Source organism: Pteropus alecto, unplaced genomic scaffold (genome assembly GCF_000325575.1).
Source record: "Pteropus alecto unplaced genomic scaffold, ASM32557v1 scaffold42, whole genome shotgun sequence".
NCBI classification, from domain to species: Eukaryota; Metazoa; Chordata; class Mammalia; order Chiroptera; family Pteropodidae; genus Pteropus; species Pteropus alecto.
The window spans coordinates 12164860-12185183 of NW_006434825.1; the positions used below are offsets into that span (position 1 = coordinate 12164860).

The 20324-nt window shown below is 56.1% G+C and overlaps 1 protein-coding gene and 1 long non-coding RNA gene across 5 annotated transcripts in view; one reads left to right on the forward strand and one right to left on the reverse strand.

The window, feature by feature from the left end:
* Window positions 1-1214: 1214 nt before the first annotated feature.
* Window positions 1215-20324, reverse strand: part of SMPD3 (sphingomyelin phosphodiesterase 3) — a 29654-nt gene continuing 10544 nt past the window's right edge. Inside the window, exons 1-8 of one of the 4 annotated variants that reach the window (XM_006909800.2) lie at window positions 13704-14936; window positions 13528-13664; window positions 8454-8529; window positions 8171-8326; window positions 6540-6629; window positions 6177-6240; window positions 4180-4291; window positions 1215-3921 (exon numbers count right to left, since the gene is read on the reverse strand). In XM_006909800.2, coding sequence (XP_006909862.1) covers window positions 3820-3921; window positions 4180-4291; window positions 6177-6240; window positions 6540-6629; window positions 8171-8326; window positions 8454-8529; window positions 13528-13664; window positions 13704-14862 — 1896 coding nt within the window. In that variant the 5' untranslated portion in view covers window positions 14863-14936 and the 3' untranslated portion in view covers window positions 1215-3819. Of the gene's footprint in view, window positions 4343-6176; window positions 6241-6539; window positions 6630-8170; window positions 8327-8453; window positions 8530-13527; window positions 15075-20324 lie in introns of those variants that run through there. The other 3 variants (XM_025045291.1, XM_006909799.2, XM_006909797.2) reach the window with 3 other exon arrangements.
* The window catches only part of LOC112478152, a 12631-nt gene continuing 632 nt past the window's right edge, over window positions 8326-20324 (forward strand). Inside the window, exons 1-9 of the long non-coding RNA XR_003045717.1 lie at window positions 8326-8469; window positions 10983-11171; window positions 11969-12066; window positions 12234-12307; window positions 13114-13232; window positions 14265-14359; window positions 15287-15398; window positions 16935-17074; window positions 18320-18538. This is a non-coding gene — a long non-coding RNA (uncharacterized LOC112478152). The remainder of the gene's footprint in view (window positions 8470-10982; window positions 11172-11968; window positions 12067-12233; window positions 12308-13113; window positions 13233-14264; window positions 14360-15286; window positions 15399-16934; window positions 17075-18319; window positions 18539-20324) is intronic.

The following is a 20324-nucleotide window of genomic DNA, read 5'->3' on the forward strand; positions in this document are numbered from 1 at the left end:
TGGTGTGACTTTCTGGGAAGGAAGGTGAAGGTGCCTCTCTTTTTAGGGCCCAGCTCGGTTTCTGGGTGTGGGGACCTCTTCCCTTATTGCATTTTTGCACCACTGGCTCCTCACTCCAGATGCAGTGGGCATCTTGGGCTGCTGGCTGAATCTGGAGCCTAGAAGGGGCCATGGAGCCCACCTTGCAGTGCTTCTGAAGTGCTCAGAAAGCTCCAAGGCTTCAGAACCACTGCTCTGGGCTGCGCTGTGCCAGGCCATGGTGATCGCTGGCCTGGCTTGTGTGCTGAGAACTTCTGCCTGGCTCCAGCTAGGAGGGGCTGACTTGTGTCTGGACCCCGGTCTCAAAGACCCTGGCAAATCCAGGCTGAGGATGGGATTCTTGCCCTTTCACTCACTGGGTAATGTCACCAAACCACATTCATAAGCATCTGGCTTCTGTGCAGCACCAGCAGGTGACCAAGACCTGACAGTTGGACACCAGGCTACTGTTCAGAGGGCAGAGAGGAGACTGTCCCAAAGCAGTTCCTGAGATGCAGACCCAGGAAACCAGCCATCGGGAGAGGAGCCAGGAGGTACATCTTTTCCTGTGTGCCCCCTTCTGGCGGAATGACCTCCCACCACCTCAGAAGTCTGGGGCAGATAGGTATGGTGTGGCTGCCCCAGCCCCGGCCTTGCCAGGGAAGGCCAGAGTCCCGAGGAGGCCCCAGCCTTGCTTCGCCCCTCTGCCCTGCTCAAAGTACCTTTTGCTGTTTACCCCCAGTTCCAGAGGGGATGATGGTACACTGGGCAAGAAAACCAAGGTGGCCAGGTTTTTGGGCTGTTTACGTTAGACTCAGGCTGTGCTTGTCCTGTCGTGGGAGGCAGGCCCCCCACAGCGGTTTCCCCACTGCCCCACCTAGCTGCCCAGCCCTGGGCTTGGAGTTGGAATTAGGCCTGGCCCCAGCTTGTCACTTAAATAAGTGGAGAACACCAGCCTTGAGCCTCACAGTTTTATTTTCTCCTCGTGATCCATCCTTCCTTTCAGCACCAGTAAAGGAGAAAAACACCTCTCTTTTTAAAATATTTTATCAGGTGAAAGATTGTTTTTCTTCTAGGGAAGAATTGTCTTGATATATGTTTGATAATATTTTTACCAAAACAGGTGTGCTTACCATATAAAACCCCTAATGTCCCATGAGGATATAATACATAAAAAAAAAAAAAAAACCAGAAATTAAAAAAGTTTTTTTTTTTCTTTTTTAAAACAGTATTTCTAAATCTCAGCAAGTTAATACAATAGTTAAAAAGCATCAAGGTTAATATTCATACTTAAAACTCAAGGTGGTTTGGACAAATGAAAATGACCGTTTCCTTCTGACCCTACCTCCTGGCTTCTCTGGAGAAAGCTGGGCCTGGGGCAGGTACGGGACATTGGTTAGGGATGTAGGTGATTCCTGTGTCCGTCCCTCCCAGGCCAAACACCACAGAATCTGAGATCCTGCCATTGCTTCTTGTCTTTGCTTTTTAAAAATTAAAATGGAAAAGTCTGGCTTGTGCATGGCCCCAGGAGTCCACAGGCTTTATGAAACGTGTGGTTGGACAATAGTGGCCTCAGCGCTGAGGCTGCACCAGAGGGAGGTGCAAGGGGAGCTGGGAGTCAGTACCAGGGCCAGGCTGGGCAGAGGCGACCTTGTTAGGACAGGAAGTGACCGAGGCACAGGGAGGTATGACTTGCCTAAGGCTGCCCTGTGAGTAGGGAGAGAAGCACGTGCTCCTGCGCCTCAGCCCCCACCCAGCTGCCCTGGGAGGGAGGCAACCCCTTGGAGGGCTGGAAGCTACGTGGAGTTTGTCTCCTTCAGGATCCCTGGCCTCTCTGCTGTCTTCTGGACACATGGCCGATCTGCAGCCTGAGGTCCTGGGCTCAGCCATGGCCATCTAGGCCTCGTGCCTGCCCAGGTGGGCCCTGCCTTTGTGAACAGAGATTCCTGGCTTTTCCTGGGCATGAGGGGCCCTCTCACCCCATGGAGCCTAGCTAAGGCCTTGAAGGCCAGGCCCTAGGAGGAGCAACACAGCAGAGCCCAGGCGGGATGGTGCCCTCAGTGGTGAGTAGCCCCTCCTGGCTCTGGACCCAGGGTGTGGGGCTGGGGGCCTGGCCAGGGAAGTACTCCTGGCATGAAGCCCTCAGCTTTGCCGCTACCCCGGCCAGGTACGTTCAGACAAACCAGTGCCATTGTGGGTATGGCTCTCAGGAGTGTCCTCTCCCAGCACAGGCCCTGGCCTCTGGCTGGCTGCTTGGCCCCCTCTTGGTCCCTCTTGCAGCTCAGTGGGTGACAAGGCACAGTGTCAGCGCACCGGCACCAGCAGGGTCCTGGTATGCTCCCCAGCCTTGCTGGGCAAAGCTGGCTCTGAGGTGGGCACAGGTCAATGCGCTGCGAGGAGGGGAGACCAGTGGGGGTTGTCAGGAAACAGACTCAACCCTCCCTGCGTGACTGTGGGGAGAGTCCCCAGGTGTGTTTAAAAAGGCAGGTGGGCGGAGGCAGTGCTGCCGTGGGGTGGGGAGCTGCGGGCCTCACCTGCAGGCTCTGCCACACTGTGCCTGGGTGCCTGCAGCTGGCCCTGGTCACATGGTGGCAGAGCAGGTGTATAAGCGCCTGGATGCCAACCAGTACCACTCCTTGCCCTGTAAAAGCAGTGGGCCCTGGCCTCGCCGCCCCTGCCCGCACACTGGTGAGAGTGAGGGGATAGGCCGTTCTCTGCGCTTTGGCATCTTGCCCCCTTCTCCAGGGCCCCGCAGGTTAGTTTTGAGGATGGGTATGGGAGGACAGCCGCAGCTCCACCCAGAGGCAGGCAGGCAGGCAGGCAGTCCCTGAGCTCCGCCAGCTCCTGGATGGGGACAGTCTCCAGGGAAAAAATGGTCCCGAGCCAGAGAGGTGTCTAGAGGGGAGACGGATTCTGGCAGAAAGAGGAGGTGTTGGTTTTGACAGAAAAGAATCTACAAATCTATTATTCTCAAACCAGCAGCCCCCTTTCTCCCTCATGCCACGCACCCCGTTTCCTGTAGGAAAGCTGTGCCCTCTTGGCTTCCTGTCTGTGGCTCCGCTGTCCACTTAGGGATCCCTGGGGCCCTGGAGTGCCGGCAGGGGACCCTGTCTCAAGAAGAGCAGTGTTCTCCCTTGTGGCTTGCAAACCCTCTAAAGTGAAGGGTTGTTTCTGTTCTTAAATTTTACTGTTTTTCTTTTTAAAATGTAATCGCCCTTGAATGCAAGACCCTGGGAAGAGCCCGGGCTCGCGGTGACTGGACGCAGCCCTCACGGTCCCTGCCGGAGGCAGCGAGCTGGCGGCCCTGTGCCCAGGAATGCTTCTTTGGCTGGTTCTGATTGTGTTTGGAGTTTGGCCTTGGGTGAGGCCCGAGTGAGGGGTCTGTGTGGCTATGGCGTGGCACATGGCATGCGGGCAGCGTGCATGCGAGGGGGCAGGCATGCGAGACAACATGGCAGCAGACAAAAATAATGAACCCTGGACGAAGCTTGAGAAGAGATACAAAGAGTACAGAAACCCGGTTCTCATACTAACCCACGGTTACAAACTAGGTTGTGCTGTAGATTTTGTAGAAAATTACGTCTTGAAAGAATGGCACTGGTTGGGCAGCCGGGGCCTCCCCGGGCTTGCCTGACTCCTCTGTCTATGGTAAGTGCCCAGAGGTACAGGGCAGTGTTGGTTCCAGCTCATCCTGGGCCCCTGCCTTCCTCCTGGGCCCCGCTGCTGGAGGGGACATGGCCAAGGACGGGCTGCGGCTCAAAGGGCTAACAGAGGCCGGGCTGCTGTGATGACTCGGCTGGTCTATGCCTCCTCCTCCCCCGTAGACACCATCAGCCGCATGGCCACTGGGAGGTGGTCCGTCAGGCCGGACAGCTGGGTGATAAAACTGAATTCTTCTACCTCCTGGGGTTGGGGGTGGGGGAGAGAAGCATCCGGATTAGACCCAAAGGGCCCCCTGCAGAGGAGGGGCCTGGAGGACAGGGGTGGGGCCTCTAGGCGGGGCTGGCCTGGTTTTCCTGAGGGCAGAGGGCTGGAAGGATCCTGAGGACCCCGAAGGTCTCCAGGAGTGGCAGGTCTCATTTTCAGAGGAGAGCTCAGTGTTGGTGAGGGGTGCAAGGCACAGGTTCCCCTACCTACAGCCCGACCCAGCCCCAGACTCACGGCCTTCCAGTCCAGGCACAGCCCCTCCTCCGCGTACAGCATGTAGTCGATGCGCCTGCCGTTGCCCTTCAGCACATCCTTACGTCCCTTCTGGCATGCCCCCGGGCTCTTGCTGGCGGGGAAGGCGAGGTACTCCCTGCGGCCCTCCTCGCTCTCCAACACCCTGCACAGGGAAGCAACAGGAAGGCGAGGTGAGCCCATGCCCCAGGCCCCGGGTCCTGAGTCTGGAGCCACGTTCTCATCCCCACGTGAGAGAAGCAGGTCAGAGCAGACCCCTGCATTTAACATCTGTCTTCCTCGTGGGCCCGAAAAGGCACTGGGATGGAGGGAAATAGTCCAAGGCAGCAAGTCCTGACTGAACCGGGCCACTCTGGAATCTGTCCAGGAATGTCCCATGTCCACCTTGGGCAGGCCAGCACTCGCTTTCCCTTTCTGAACTAGGATGTTGGCTGCGGCTGTAGCTTGGATCCAGTGCTGCCCAGGGTCTGGCTGAGTTAGGGATGGAACTGCTTATTACCTCCTCTGCAAAATAGGTTTCTGCTCTGAGCCAGTAGGAGCCTATTCAGGGAATGGGCTTTGCAGTAAACCTCAAGGACCCTTCTCTTCTGGAAGTCCCCAGGACCCCATGACTCTTGTTTCAGGTAAGCAGGGGCTGGGGCGGGGGTGTGGCTAGGAGAGCACCCAGGCCCCATTCCAGGACTGGACTCTTGTGTCAGTCTGTCTTTAAGCGACCAACCTCTGAGCCTCCATTTCTTCTTCTGATACAAGAACAATTGCTAGGGCCCCTGGATACTTTGGGGACCAGGTGTGCCAAGAAAAGAACAATGTGGGATATGGCTGTCATCCTATTACTCAGAGGAAAGAAACTGAGGTGCTTAAATGTTGGCCAAGGTTCTATAGAGAGGGCAGTGTGCTCAGGTGGGGTGTTACACCCCGAATCTGGGACTTCTGACTCCCTGTCTGCCATCTCCTTCCTGCCATGTTTCGTCTGAAGTCTGAGCACCAGTGGGGAGGAAGCTTTGTGGGAGACTCTGTTGCAGAGGGCAGGTGCCCGGCCGATGTTGCAGGCAGAGTAGCACCACTGAGAGACTGCATAGGCCTGCCAGGCTGGCTTATGCCTGGACAGTTGGAAGGGGGCCTCGAGAGGCACATCTAGCAAACATAGGTTTCTACAAGGTTTTTATCAGCCTTGAGATAAATACACTAAAGACATGCAGAACATTGGTACAGCTCAGAAATATAATCCATTACTGTCCTTCGCCTTTGATAATTAATTCCAGCATCAGTGATCTGAGAGTTACTGATAGTCATTTTTTAATCATCTCATAAAAAGATAATTTTCTCGGCATAGGATGATGTTTCAAATTTAGTCTATAATCTAATTAATTGGCTCAAATTAGCTGCAGGGAGCCATCGCCTTGACTCTGTGCAGTCCTGGGCTGTGAATTATAAATTGGTTCTGCTGCTGGCCTCTCAAATGTGTCCTTTATGAAGTGTCATTAGGTTCGAAAATGAAGTTTGGTTGGGATGGAGCTGTCTCTACTTTGAAAATGACTGGCTTGTGTTAGCTTTGCTTGTATTTTTATTTGCCTAATTGGTGGCCACGAACTGCTGGGCTCCTTGGAGCAAACGCCATCCCCAGGGCTCTTTGACAGAGGTCTCAGCAGCGCTCAGCCTTGCCCTGAGAGATTCTGGTCCCTTTTCCTGTGCCTGGCAGGGTTGGGCTCCTGGTGGGACAGGTGCTGGTGTGGAAAACGCCACCTCAGGACCCCAGGCCTTTCTGGGGGCTTCTCCTCAGTAAGGCCAGCCCTTGGGGCAAGAGGGCCGACAGCCTCCACCCGCCCCCAGTTTCCGTCCTGGAGGCGCTCACAGACTTCTTTCTCATGGAGCTCTGTTCTCTCTTCTGCCCCACACAACACAGCCATCTCCCCACAGTCAGGGCTGGGTGCTCAGCCCAGATCTGGGAGCTGCCTGCCCCACTGGAGCTGGGTGCTTACTTCTGCAGATTGTCAGGGGTGCTCACGTCCTCATCGTTTAGACCATCCTTGTCCAGCAGGGTACCTAGGAATGAGGGAGAGAGTGGTCACTGCAGGTAGGGCCCAGTCAGCCTCGAGGAGGGCCACCTCCCTGGGGCAGGCGGGGCAGGAGAGGGTGTCTGCTGGCCTGGGTGTCCCAACCCAACTGCTGGGTGTCCCCAGCAGTTAGGCCTTGGGGACAGGTCTTGGCAGTCTCTCTGGGAAGCCTGTGGGGATCCCAGCCTTAGTGCAGTGCCAGGTCTTAGCATGTGAGCTTGAAACTTGGCAGTGACCCTCCCTCGCCCTGGTTCCCCTCCTGCTGCCCCGTCTCCCGCCCCAGCTCACCAATTGCCCATGGCTTCTCCTCCCCTGGCCCCAGGCGGCAGGGGTCCTTGTAGCGTGTAAACAGGGAGTGCTGCTGCTCCAGCTTGTCATCTGTGCAGGGAGGGAGGGAGGGAATGCTGTGGGTCTCAAGGTGTCTGGCATTTCCTGGAGGGCCAGCTCCCTCTGGTCCTTGTCCAGACACCACCAGGTTCCTGCTCATCAGGTCTCCCTTTGTCTGTGGTTCATCTGTCCCTGGTTCTCTGTGTCCTTGAGAAGCCCCCTCACTAGTGTTCAGCTTTCCTTTGATCTGAGGACAGGAGTCACTGTCCTTCTTGGGGTTCAGGGGACAGAAATCTTGAGGTCTTCCCAGATCCTATGGCAGACCCTGTCGGGGGCTGGCTGATGCTGCCCCAGCCAGGACTCCTGCCCTTCACAGACCTGGGTGTCTAGGCTGAGTGAGGGCTGACCCCAGGCTCAGAGAAGGAGGTGACCTGCCCTGGGTTCTAGTTTGTCTTGCCAACTCAGGAAGCCAAAAGGGCATTTCTGAGACCCCAGGGAGGAGGACAGGGCACTGAGTGGGGCCTGACAGGGTAGAACCCCTCCCAACAGCCTCTCCCTGTATTGCTGGGTCCCCACCCCGACTCCGGAAGGTCCTGAGAGCACCCAGTGTTGGGAGCTGGCATCAGTCATGTGTCAATGAGGGGACCACAGGGCTGCAGTGGAGGAGCCGTGTTCCATGGGGGGCACTTACCCTTGAGCTGCCACGGTTTTCAAGGGAAGCCTCCCCAGTCACAGACAGCTGCCGCCAGGTGAGGACATCACCCTGTGCTCCAGCTGGGACCTTCGGGTTTCCTGCCTTCTCTGAGGACTAGGGCCCAAGCTCTCAGACCCTGTGCCGCCCACCCATCCTCAGTTTTTCCTGGGGCTGTGGCCAGAGCGGAAGGAGCCCGGGAGCCATGGGCCGGGGGTTTTCCCTCGAGCCCAGCTCTTCAGGGCAAGGGAGTCTCAGGGCTGCCCAAACTCCCGGGAGGTCCTGGAATGAGCACGGGCATCTGATTCACACAGATCAGTTATTTAAATTAGTTATTTGAAACTTCACCCATGATGAACTTTTAGCCTTTTAGCCTAATGGTTTAAGGCATGATTTGCAGGGTTCAAATCCCAGTTTACCACTTATGGCTGTATGACCTTGGGTTACTTACTCCACCTTTCTGGGTCTTCCTCTTCCCTACCATGTGGATAAATACAGTGCCCACTCTCAGGGTCATAAGACTTAAATGACACTGTTGGCCCATGAACGACCATTAGAATTGTGCCTGGTACAAAGCAGCAGCTAAATAAAGACTTGGTAAGTGGTATTATCTGACTTGCCCTTACTCTCAGAGGCTCCAAGCCTTCCCTGTCAGAGGTTCATTTTTAGGGCATCTTTTTGTTTCCAGCAAGGAGGTCTCTAAGCTTTCTAGGCAGAGCGTGGGCGCTTCTCATTCTGGAATTTCTAGGGGGCAAAGAAATCATAGTCTGCTGATATCCCACCCACGTGCTCACAAGAAGCAGGAAGTTCTCCGAGCTGCCTAACTTGTCTTGCCAGCTGTGACTGAAGTCTCCCTCTCTCCCCCGGTAGCCAACCTGCACAGGCAGGAGCCCTGCCTTACCAGAGGAGCAGTTGTCAAAATTCAAATCTCCACAGACGATGTCAAATGCCACCAGCTCCTCGGGGTTGGCTGTGCTGGACGAGGAGGTAGATTTTCGGAAATCAGCCAGCCAGTCCTGAAGCATGTCCAGCTGCCCACACCGAACGGCGCTGTCATCTGTGGGGCGGAACCACAGAAGCGTGACGGTGAAGCTGCCACTGGACCCCAGCTGGGCCCTGGCGGATCCCAGCCCACTGACGGAAGATTCCCCAGCCCCAGAAAAGCTTGGGCCGCTGGACCCTACCTTCCAGGGCGTGCAGGTGTGTGCAGGTGATGTACCCGACAATTCTTTGGTCTTGAAGTGTGCTCCCCACCTGTACCTGTGGGGTAGGAGGTGAGGTGTTGGTGACGAAGCCTGTGTTCTGAGTGCAAAGGGACACTGGCAATGCCCACTCCCCACCAGGTCAGACCCTCACAAGCCCAGCTCTGTCAGCTCCTGGCTAGACTCGGGCCCAGATAGGAACAGCACATGTCCTGCTTCTAGGAGCTTCTGGTTCAGTGCAGGAAGAAGATGTATAAAGAAATTTCAGCCTAAAGCATGCATGATGCCACCCAGCAATTCATTATAAGAGGACATCCAGAAATCATCACAGATTTCCTCGCCAAACCCCTGCCATCCCTTGGTGACCAGTGTAACAGCTCTGCAGTTCCCTGTCACACCCTAGACTTGATCACAACCCAGAGCCTGTACCTCTGAAGTCTAAGTCAGGTTCCACTGAGGACTTGGCCAAGCCACAAAGCTCATCGCCCTTTCTCTTCACTAAGAGGCGTCTGCTCTCTCTCCCCAGTCTCTGCCCCTCTGACTTCATAAGTCACATCATCTGCTTTTTTCCTGCGGTCCCTGTTAGTCCTCTGATCTAAGATAACAACTGTGGTTGTGGTTCTGTGGCACCTGTGTCATGGCCTGGCCCTGGGTACCCCACAGTCTTTATCCCAAACCCAGTCCTTCCTCCACAGCAGCCTCTTCATGCTCCACGCTCCCCAGACTTCAGTCTCTGCCTCCTGCTCACCCCCTTCACTGGAGACAGAGTATGCAGGGGGTGGAGTGGGGCTTAGGGTACCTCCCCAACTCTCTGCCCAGCCACAGGTGACCCTGTCAGGTTGTCTCCACAGATCAGTGTAATGAAGACAAGCATCTCAATTGTACATCATGGATAACTTGAAAAGGCCTAATGCAAGCCTTGTCAGGGCTGTGGATAGAGTGGTGAGGGATGACCGCCTAGCCTGCCATCTCTCCCAGGCCAAGACAGGACAGTCCCTCCTGGGCATGCTCCCTGGACAATCTCTGGGCTCCTTTCCCTAGGGACCTCTGGTTGGCTCTTTGTCCTTTTCTTCTCTGGGCTTTCCTGTAGCCTGAGCCTCAGCTCAGTTCCCCAAGTTGCTAATGAATTTTCTGTGATAACGAGACCCTGGACCCTGGGAACTCTCCAAGGAAGGTGACCGTAGAGGCCAGGTCTGTGGGTCGTGCAGCAGCAGGGTGGCATTGCAGAGCCTCTGGAGGCTTCAATCTTTCTGCTGCTGCAGTTGGGTTGGCATTATCCTCCGCCATTTGGCTTTCATGTCATTAGACACTCTTAGCTTTCTGCAGCTTCTTATCCCCTTTCCTGGATGGTTGCACATCTCTTTTCCTGGTACCTGAGGGGATGCATGTCTGATTACTTGAAAATGGGCTATAGTGTCCTGGATTTGGGGCTGTTTTTAAACTTATGTTCACCATTCACTTCTTGCCCATATTCCAGACCCAAACTTCTGTCTAATACTGCCCCTGCTGCTGGAACAGCTCTGGAAATCACATTCCACGGGTGCACCTTGTTGCAAAAACACAACAGTTTTAAAGCTACAATGCCCCCAATGCCACATGATGGCGCTCTTGCCCCTGTGTTCCTCAGGCAATTAATGCCCCTGTTCCTTCCTTAATAATACTCCTGGTGTGAGCTCTCCTGCTTAGTGCTTCAGGGACACTGTCTTGCTAGAGCCTTACAGCAACTGTGGATTATACTAAAATTATACTGCAATCGGCTAGGGTCATGAGTCTGATGGCGGAGGTTGGTTCAAGTTAGATGTTTGCTGGCCCCTCCCAGCTCCTCACCTAGCTCTGTGCTGCTCTCTGAGTTCCAAGAGACTAAGCCAGACTTTTCACTGACTGCCACTTTGATGGTCTTAGAGCTTCAGTCCCTCACTCTCTCAGCATGTAGTGTCACCTGCCTGTGCTGAGTTCTGGACAGGGACAGGGGACAGGTGAAGAGAGGTACCACTCGCACTGCTGCTGAGGAGGACCCACCCAGAGGGGACACAAGTCAAGGCCACCCTGCCTCTCAGCCCTTCCACCTGGTGTCTCAGCCCCTCACCTACTTCCCCCCTCAGTCAGCCTGTAAGCTCGCTGAGATCCACTTGATTATGTGCTGGGACTTATTGATTCCTGGCTCGAGTCCTTGGGAGCTGCAGAGGCTTGTGTTTCTCTTGCAAAAACAAACAATCACACTGAGAGGTTGTGCCTCTTAGTCCAGGTGGGCAAAGACTGTCAATAGAAAGGGACCCAGAGTCAGCCTCTGTCATACATGAGGCAAAGTCAATTCCAGTCCTTTCCTTCTCAGGCCATCACAGTAGCAGGAAAAGCACATTTTCCTCAAGGACTGGAAGTGCCATAGCGTAAACTGGAAGGGCAGGGCTGCCAAGGATGGAGCACTGGCTTCCACGTGCATCTTTCCAGCCCTGGACCCTTCCTTGGCCAGCCTGTCTCCTGAAACCCCATTCGCTTCCCTCCTCCATGCAGGGGAACAGGCCCACTGTTGCCAACAGAGATGAGCTAGGTCTGCTGTGTGCTGGACACAACTAGCTCTACTTTCAAGGTCCATCTGACGGGAGGGACAGGTGACAAGACACCTGGGGACAAGAGCTGAGGAACCCACAAAGGAAAAGCTGGCTTGTTTGGACAGCTGCTGAGGAAAGCTCTACAGAGATGGTGAGGCCAAGCCGGGGCGGGACCAAGATGAGGGGAGCCGGGTGCACGGAGGCCTTTGGGGTATGGTGCAGCTGGAGCAGAGCCTGGGTGAGGGTGGAGGGGCCCAGGGAAGGCTAAGCTTTTCTCCGAGGCAGCAGCAAGAGGGCGATAGGAGTTAGACCTGGGAGGGGAAGAGGATGGGTTGGAAGGCGGAGGACAGCGAAAAACACGGTTGGATGTAGAGGAACAGTGGCTGTGATAGTGCAGCTGGAGACGCGGGAAGTGAAATGAGGAGCCTGGATGGATTGGATGGGTTTAGGGCACAGAGAGGGGTCAAGGTGGGCCCTTCTAGCTGAGGGATGGTGGAACCTGGGAAGGGGCAGGACCAGAGAGGATGATAAGTTCTGTTCAGGAGTGAATGGGACTGTGTCCAGGGGGCAGCAAGACACAGCTGAGGGCAGAGAGCAGTGATCTGGGCTGGGATGAACCTGAGACCCCTCAGCAAGTGTGGAAATGGAGCCTGTGGAGTCATTTCTCTGTGGCAGATATGTGGGACCAGTGGTGGTGACCACTTGGGGTCACCCTGCTGTGGGGATTGCCAGCCCTCAGCTTGGGCTGGGAGCTGAGCAGAATGCAGCAGGCCCCATGCTGCCAGATCTGCCAAGCTGGGGAGAGAATTTGCAAACTGGGTTTTATGTGAAATATCTTGATTTTTAAATGTTGGCCAACATGAGAAAAATTTTAATGGTCTGGACCAAATTAAACTATCTGCAGACCAGATTTAGACCCAGGAGATGAGAGAATCTCGGCCTTTACAGGATGGGCAGGTGACCAGGAACCTGGAAGGACGGGCCAGAGCCGGGGAGGAAAGCCCACAGTGGAGGAGCTGTCTCAAGGAGACTGTGTGGTGGGCATGGTAGGTCAGGTGTTAGATCAAGGAAGGAGCGAGGAGGGGGTGCGTGGGTTGGGGGCAGGGTTGAGGGGGTCCTTGGTCTTCTAGCCATCTGTAGTACAGTAGGTGGCGGGGAGACGGTGTGCTCCCCACTTCCCCTGAGTCTGAAAACATGTCTTCTCCTTCCCCAGAAAGTCAGTCCGGCTGCGGAGATGAAAATATATCTGCGGGACAAAACATTGGTGAACATATGCCAAATGGGGAGGTTAGTTCTCCTGTAAGAGGAGAGCCCTCAATTTCAGCATCTCGAGCTGTGAATGGAGAGGCGGGGACTCCAAATGCGAGTCTGCTGAGCTACACAAGAGCCATTGAGCACCCAGTGTGGGAACCCGGGCCCTGGGGTGCAGGCCCTGGCTCCAGCAGGCTCCACGCAGATAATCAGCCTGCACCCTTACTCCCGGCGGGTACCTGGCTGGCATGCGGCACTTTTTGGGGCAGGCTGAGCACAGTCTGCGCCTGGAGCCGAGAGCCTCCCCACTCTGGGCTTCAGCATTAGCCACGCTAAGTGCCCCCACCCCCACTACATGGACTCCCTTTAAGGGGGAACTGAGAAGTCTTGAGGGAAATATGGACAGAACTCACACCCACAGCAGGTGCTGCCCCCAGGGGCAGAAAGTCCTGTTCTGTATCAGCTGGCCAAACGATGCTTCAGAAAACTCTGGAAGCACCAAGAGCGGCTTTTGGATAGAGAACAAAAAGTCGACTCTTGAGCGTGTCAGGCTCAGTAGAAGATAATGCATAATGACCAAATTACCATGGTCTAAAAACTTCTCCAATTGCATCCAAATTAGCAGAAATAATTATGATTCACTTTAATTAGTGACTATGGAAGCAAAGCCTTGGGCTGGTGGGCAGAGTGCCTGGCATGGCAGCTGCGTGACAGCTAGGAGCGAGAGGGCGTCCTGGTCAGCGAGGATGGTGGCTAAGCGAGCAGGCGTGGTAATGGGCCCGGGACCTGCAATCATTGGTTTTTATTGGTCTTCCCTCTTGTGAATGTCTGCCGTGTTACAGACAGCCAGCCTCGGCATCCTCCTCCCGCTCATCACCACCGTGCCATCGTCACCCAGCCGCCTTCACCATCAGCTGCAGGAGACGTCCCAGGCCTCGCTGCTCAGGCTCATTTCTACCCTGTGAGTAGTCTCCGTGTTGCCCTCACTTTACAGATGGTGAAATGGTGGCTCAGAGATCTGGGAAACTTGCCTATGATCACCCAGCAAGGTCTGTCTGATCCTAGAACCTTGGCTCTTGTCCCTGCATTTCTGTTTCCCTTGTCCGTGAGCTAGGGGCCTTCTGGTTTGGCTCCGTGAAAGGTTTCGTCTGCCCCCATCCCACCCAGAGAGGGAGGACCCCCAGGTTGCATCTCACCTCCCCTGTGGCTCCGGGACAGGCCAGTGTGGGCCCTCAGGTGGGGCCCAGGCTTCCTACCTTGAGAAACAGCGCTCCCTTAGAAGCCAGGCTGTCGGTGCCCTTCCCGTTGGTGTAACAGTGATAGGCCACATCCATGATGGGGTAGCGGCTGGCAAAGAAGAGGCCGCTGTTGAGACACTTGAAGCTGCAGCGGCCTTGGCAGCAGCAGCAACAGCTTTGGCAGCCGTAGCAGCCTTGGCAGCCGTAGACCCCGACATCGTACAGGATGTACTCGAAGTAGCCGTGCAGCTGGTCTTTCAACTTGGTGGCCGCCCGCTTGTCGAACACCTCCTGCAGACACAGGAAGTCCAGGTTGGCAGGGAAGAAAGCTGAGATCTCATGGTCAAAGGCCTCATCTGGGTGCCGCCTCTTGCGTGCCGCTGCCTTCTTCACCACCGAGGCCTTGTGCGGGGCCTTGCTGTAGGTGGCGCCTGGGTCCCCACTGCTGCCATCCAACCCAGCTTTCGCCTTCACCAGGGACTCCCTGGAGGCAGAGGGGCTGCCCAGGCTCCCTGAGTCCCCATCCCGCTGACTGTGGTTGGGTGTCTGGCCCCGTGGGCCCCCGCCAGCCCCATTCCTGGCCTGGCCCCCAGTGGCAGGGTCGTCAGCTTCAGGGAGCCGGCCCCCCTCATCGCCACTGATGCGCACGATGCAGGCATGCTCAAGGCTACTGCAGTCAGCTGGGTCACTGGAGGCTGGGCCATTGGCTGCCTCATCACTGGGGTGACGCCCACCATTGCCCTTGTATTCCACAGAGGCCGTCCTCTTAATGCTGCCAGGGATGGCCCGGGCCATGCCATCGCTGCCCTGTGGTGACACCAGGCTGCTGAAGCTGGCTGCGCTGATGGAGGTATTGGTGGGCGAATCGATGTAGATTTTGATCTGGGGCCGACTGGCCCCATTGCGGATTCTCTGCCCAATCTCTTTGGCCCGTGCTTGGGTGTTAAAAACATTGTTGAGCCTGGCCAGTGAGTCGGGGAGGAGGCAGACGTTGGCAGTGGCAAAGCAGAAGCTTTTGCCAGGACCTGTACCCTTCCATTCACTCAGCAGGGCTGCCCCGCCAGCTGGGCCCTTGTCCTCCAGCCGGGAGTAGACGTACGGCCTGCGGGCAGACTGCAGGGGGAACCAGAGGAGGAACCCGAGAAACGCGAAGGGCAGTGAGGTGACCAGGAAGCCCAGGTAGATGGGCGTGAAGAGCACGATGCAGAGCAGCTGGTATTTCTGGCAGGGGTCAGGGATGAACAAGGCCAAGAGCCGGTCCAGCAGCCAGTAGCATGGGAAGATGAGGGCCCAGGACACAGTGTGCAGGGCGGACAGACAGCTACTGGGAAAGGGGGTTGTGTACAAAACCATCGCAGCTCACGGGGCGCCGCAGCCGGCCCTACTACATGGTGTCCGTGGCAGCCCGGGCACTTTCCTGGGTGGGGCGGTTGAGTGGGGGGCAGCTGGCGGAGGGGTCACCTCCTGGTGAGATGCGACTCTGGATGGTCAGTGGTGAGTGTTGGCCAGCCAGTCATGGTTCACCGCAGTGGGCCATGCTGGGCCACCGAGGCCTGCAGAAGAACCTGCAAGAGAGAAGGTAAGGGGGCTTTTATTCATCTTTAGAGGAGCAGATTGGATGCTGGGGCTGTTGTCCCTGTTCACTCTGTCCCTGCTTCCTAGCACACTCTGTTAGCCTGTGTGTGTTTGGTTCTCTTAGAGTAAGCAGCTTGGTGCCGTGACTGCTTGTAGCTGACCATCTTGATCTTGTAACCTAATTGCTTGAAATCTGGCCCAGGATTTCAGAAGAGCACAGATTTGTGGGTGCTGAGGAGGCAGGCTGGGGATCCTTGAAAATGCCTGGGTCTGACACTGGCCTGGAGCAGCTGGAAGCCCATCAGGAGCCCGGGGTGAGCCTGAGAGGAGCCGCAGACACAGCCGCCTCCCTATCACTGAGTGCCCACTAGGCCAGAATGGAGAGGGAACAAACCACATAAGAAAGGGGCCAGAGAGACCTGGGGTGGAAGGCAGTGTGGGTGTCAGGACCCTTGAGATGAAGGCCCCCCACAACCAGGCTCTCACTGTACCCCAGCCTGTAGCATCAGACCACCTCTGCAGTTCCACCTCCGCTGATCCCTGGCAAAAATCACCTATTGATCTAGGCACAGCCTGGGCCTCAACTTCCAGAATGATCAGTTACCCAATTACAGGGGAATTTGATGGTCCCTGAGACTTTGGGAGAAGCTCTCTGGGGCTTGGAAGGTCTGGCCCAAGCTTCTCACCTAAGCCCTGAAGATGCAGTGCCAGGGCCCTGCCAAGGCCTGCAGTTGCTGGAGTGAGTCCGCCCTGGTCCCTGACTCAGAATAGGCCCCAAGGCCCCACCCAGGAGAGGCCTCTAGGTGCATTTATTGTAGACTCTATAAAGACAAGAGTCTAGAGTGCTTGCCCAGCCCCCAGGACCCACAGTGATCATGCTACGGCGAAGCTTTTGGGAGCATGATCCGGAGTTTTCATGACCAGATCAGCTAAGGGAGTCATTTCCTGCTCAGTCTCGCAGACCCAGGCCAGCTTCTGCCCTGGTACCATGGGGTGGGGTGTGCGTGTCTGTGTCCATGTTGCCATCTGTCTTGGTCCCACACCCTCCCTTCTTCCTGCCTCCCTGGTCACCTCAGCAGGGACCTGGGTGTCATCTGGACTCTCCCCTCCCTCGGTCCCCATGTCCCATCAGTCCTTCCTACCCACCAAAGCCCCCCTGGAGCTTCAGGCTGGTCCAGGATGGCATCTTGCTTTACCCACTTCACCTCCTGTCAGGCCATCCTCCACACAGTGGCTGAAGGGACTCTCTGTCTCATCTGTGTCACAGACACCTCAACCCTGCCAGCCCTGCCTGTGCCTGCAGCCCCATCTCCCACTCGCTGGGCTGTGGTTTCCTGTCCATGCCCTGCTGTTTTCCACTCTCTGCCCCTCACCTAGCTCAACCCTTTTCTTCTAGGATTTAGCTTAGAAATCACTTTTCCAGAGAGGCCGTTTTGCACTACCCACTCCCTTGCCAGGTGGCTTAGGTGTCTCCACTGGGAGTTCCTGTCCCTCTTGTGTGTGGCCTGGTCTCTGCAGTTCTAGATCATAAAAGCTTATGGGATGAGGCTACCTCCCCAGCTGGTTTGGGGCTTCTTGAAAGAAGAGGCTGCACCAGCAGCAGCTCAGGAAATGGGGGAGTCAGTGGAGGTTGGTCTGTGCTGCCTTCAGGCCAACGGTGTAAGAAGGGGGAGTTTCTGTGACACACGTCAGTCACCTAAGCACACTCCGTGGCCATCCTGTCCAGGGCTGATGTGGTGTGGGAGGAGGACTCATCCCCAAACCAGAGCTTAATGTCTAAAGATGAACCTAAGCCGGTGGCTGTGTCTGGTTCTGGAGAATGTGTTTCATAAAGGTTTTACTTTCTTCAGGGGAAATCACCTTGAGGCAAACACCGGAAGGTTATAGTTCCGAGGAGCAGATGAGTCCGCTCAGACCACAGCCCTCAGACCAAGAGCCCAGGGAAACGGCCCCTTTGCAGATAGCTCTGCTCTGGCCACCATTAAATCTGGTAAGTACATGACCTCTGTCCGAGAGCAGTGGTGGTGGCTCTGCCTAGGGTTCTAATCTGCTTGGGGCAGGGCCCCTCACTCAGGTGTGAACAATGAGGCTCACTGTCAAGGACCTGGTGAGGCCAGAGGGCCACCATAGTGTCCCTTCCCCCAACATCCTTCCCTGGAGTCCTAGACCCAGTCAGTGACCATCACTATCTCTGCCATACCCAGCCCAAGTCCTGGGTAGGGGGTGTCTGAACCTTGACCTTGGGGTCAGCTGCTTCAGGAGCCCTGTGAAATCAGGCCAGACTATTGGCCTGGAGCCCCAAGATTATTTTATGACAGTGGCTAAAATAGGATGACTTATTGCAAGCCTGCTGACCTCTGTGCGCACGAGCTTGTTTAATCCTACAGCAGAGCTATGTCACCTTGGTGGCTCAGTGCTCGTGGCTGAGTGCTTAGAAAGGCTGGTGGCTGTCCAGAGTCCTCCCATGCCTACCATCTGATGTACTCATTTGTTCTTTTTTGAAAATCCCAACAATTTCATTTGAGCTTAATCTGGAGTGGGGGCGACAGCCCACTTGCTCTCCCACACGGGCTAATGGATTTGGCTGCCGTGGCACACAGTGTGTACACACTTGGGCACATGTCTTGGCATGGAGCCTGCTGGCTTCAGACTGGCTGGAGTAAGAATAACAGGAAAGGACACGGCTGCCCGGACCAACTGGGCCCAGAGGAGGAGCCTGCAGGTCCAGTCCCTGTGTGTGGGGTGAGCGAGACGCCCGGGGTAGGGGTCCAGGCCAGATTCCTGGAGACACTTGGACATTACCCCAATATCATGGAGCAGGCCCCTCCCAAGTCTCCCTCAGCTCCTCCTCCTTCTTTGTGGCCTGAGGTCACCAGCCCAGCCCAGCTAACACCATCTTCACTTGAGCGCCTGACCCACCCACCCTAGCACTGTCCTCCTGTCCTCACTCATGGGCCACAAACCCGCAGTCTGCACAGTGGTCAGAAGGAGCTTCCTAAACAGTCTGATTATATGTCCCCTTTGGCTGTCCCATTGTCTTGGGGGACAAAGGCCAGTCTCCCAGTCTCTGTCTAGGGGCCCTTTGTGTTCCTTACCCAGCCCCCACTGGGCCCCTCTGGCAGGAAGGGCCCCCAGCACCTCAGGCACGTGCTGCTGTCCGACCTCCAGGCCTTTGCACCTGTGGGGCACTCTGCCTGAAAGCCCTTTCCCACCTCGTCTCTTCCTTACCTGCCAGGGCCCAGCCGAGTTGCCATCCACTAAGAATGCTTGTGACCCCCGCAAGCCCTCTCCACACTGTACTGTCATCCTGCCAGAAGCCGAAGCTGTTTCGTATCTGGGGCCCACAACTGGGCTGGGACTCCATTAGTCCCAGACCGTGGGCCCCATGAGTTTGTGGAGGGAAAGAACAAGTGAAGAAATGACTGATGAGAATAGAGGCCCTGCTGCCTCAAGGGTGAGTCTGCGAAGGTGGTGCGGGTGGGCTTATCGGCCCTGAGGGGCACTGTCACATTGTGTCAGGGCTCAGGCTTGGCTGAGCCGTGGTTATGAGGACAGTTCTGAAGAAAGAATGTGGGAGGGGAGGGTCTGCTCTGTCCACACTAGGCTGCCCTCCAAGCACAGCTGGCCCGTGCTCCTCGGGATGCCGGAGCTCCCTGTGCATCACAGTGAACGTGCTTTGCTTCGTGAAAGTCTTCCTGAGAGAAAGTCTCTAATTGTCTGTTCTCCTGCATGGCTTGTCCCCAACCCTGGTCGATTAGGGTTGAAATCTGCTGTTACTTGGGACAGCACTGGAGGGGGGTCTCCCTACTCAGCTGCACTCTGTCCTCCTCACTTCTGCTGTGGCCCCAGAAACCCTTCTGGTCACGTTCTCTCCCCAGCCCTACCTGCAGCGGTGGTGAGTGGCCAGGCCCGATTTTTCTGCCTCCCCTGCTCTGGTCATAGAAATGATTTTGGTCCCCATTCAGGGGGCTAACAGGGAGCGGTAGCTACCACAGTGGTCCTCCAAGATGTGGCAGATCCAAGTGTACCAGCCCTTCCTGCCTACCATCCTAGCCCTTCTCTGCTGCCCTGGATTCCACTGCCCAGAGCCCCTCCCTGGCCCCTTTCAGCAGTGCCGTGGCCAGGAGCCTCCAGGTACTGCTCACCTGCCCGGCTTCTGCCTGCAGTCCCTACGTCTGCGTACAGGAGCTGCTGATGCAGTTGACACAAAAGGGATTGCCACCAATGGGGCTGGTTTCTAAAGCTCTGTGGTTAATTATTTTGTCTCAGTGAAATGAAGGGAGGGTAAACAAACAACAACACATTAATTAGTCTGATGCACACTTTTCCCATGAAAGAGGAGAGCGAGAGTTAAACACTGGAGGCTGGCAACTTCTCAGTGACTCCCAGAGTCCTCGCAGGGGTGGCAGGGCAGGATGCGGGCTCATAGGTGCCTAGCCTGCGCCCCGTCTGGGCCCTTTCTCTTTCCTGCACCCCTTGGTCAGGTGGGACATTGTGGGAGGCCCAGTCCAGGCTCTGCCTCCAGCGAGGAACACCTTCCTCACCTTTGTGCCCTGGGCCTGGCACCTTGGCTGGGCAAAGTCCACCATGGGTATCCAGTGGAGCTGACAGGTCCCTCGAAGGCCATGCGTGCTGAGCTGTCACCACTGACCCGCCCCCCGGGGTTGCTCTTTTGGGTTCCTTTTTGAAGGCAACAGTGACCCCTTGGTTTATCCCTTATGAATCCTGGTGTGTGGCTTCCAGGGTTGCTCGGGGTGCCCTCGGCCCCTACACCATGGTCACCAGAGCTGGTCTGGAGTCCCAGATGCCCTCCGGTCCTCATGGTCATTCCCGAGCCCTGGGGTCAGTGTGGGGGGCTACACAGTGCCCCCAAGGGAGGGCAACTTCTCTGTCCTAGAAGTGGAGACCCCAGCCTTGCCCCCACACCCCTGCTACATTACTGCACACTCGGCTTGCGCTTGGGGTTCAGGCTGACCTGGATGAAACTCTGGCATTAGAATCAGGCTCATTGAGCCTCTCTTGTCATTTATGATACAATGGTGTGGGTTATCATGAGGTTAAAGGGGGCCGGGCCACTAACATGGCTGGCTTTTTCCTTCCCTACCTGCCCCTTCCTTGTAGGACCTCCGTGACCTCTCTTACTCTGAGGTTGGCCCCTGTATGCCCTGTTTGCTCTCCCAGCCTGTGGATTTAGTGGAATTTGAAGGCGGGACAAGCTGATCTGTGCACTGTTCTGGGGG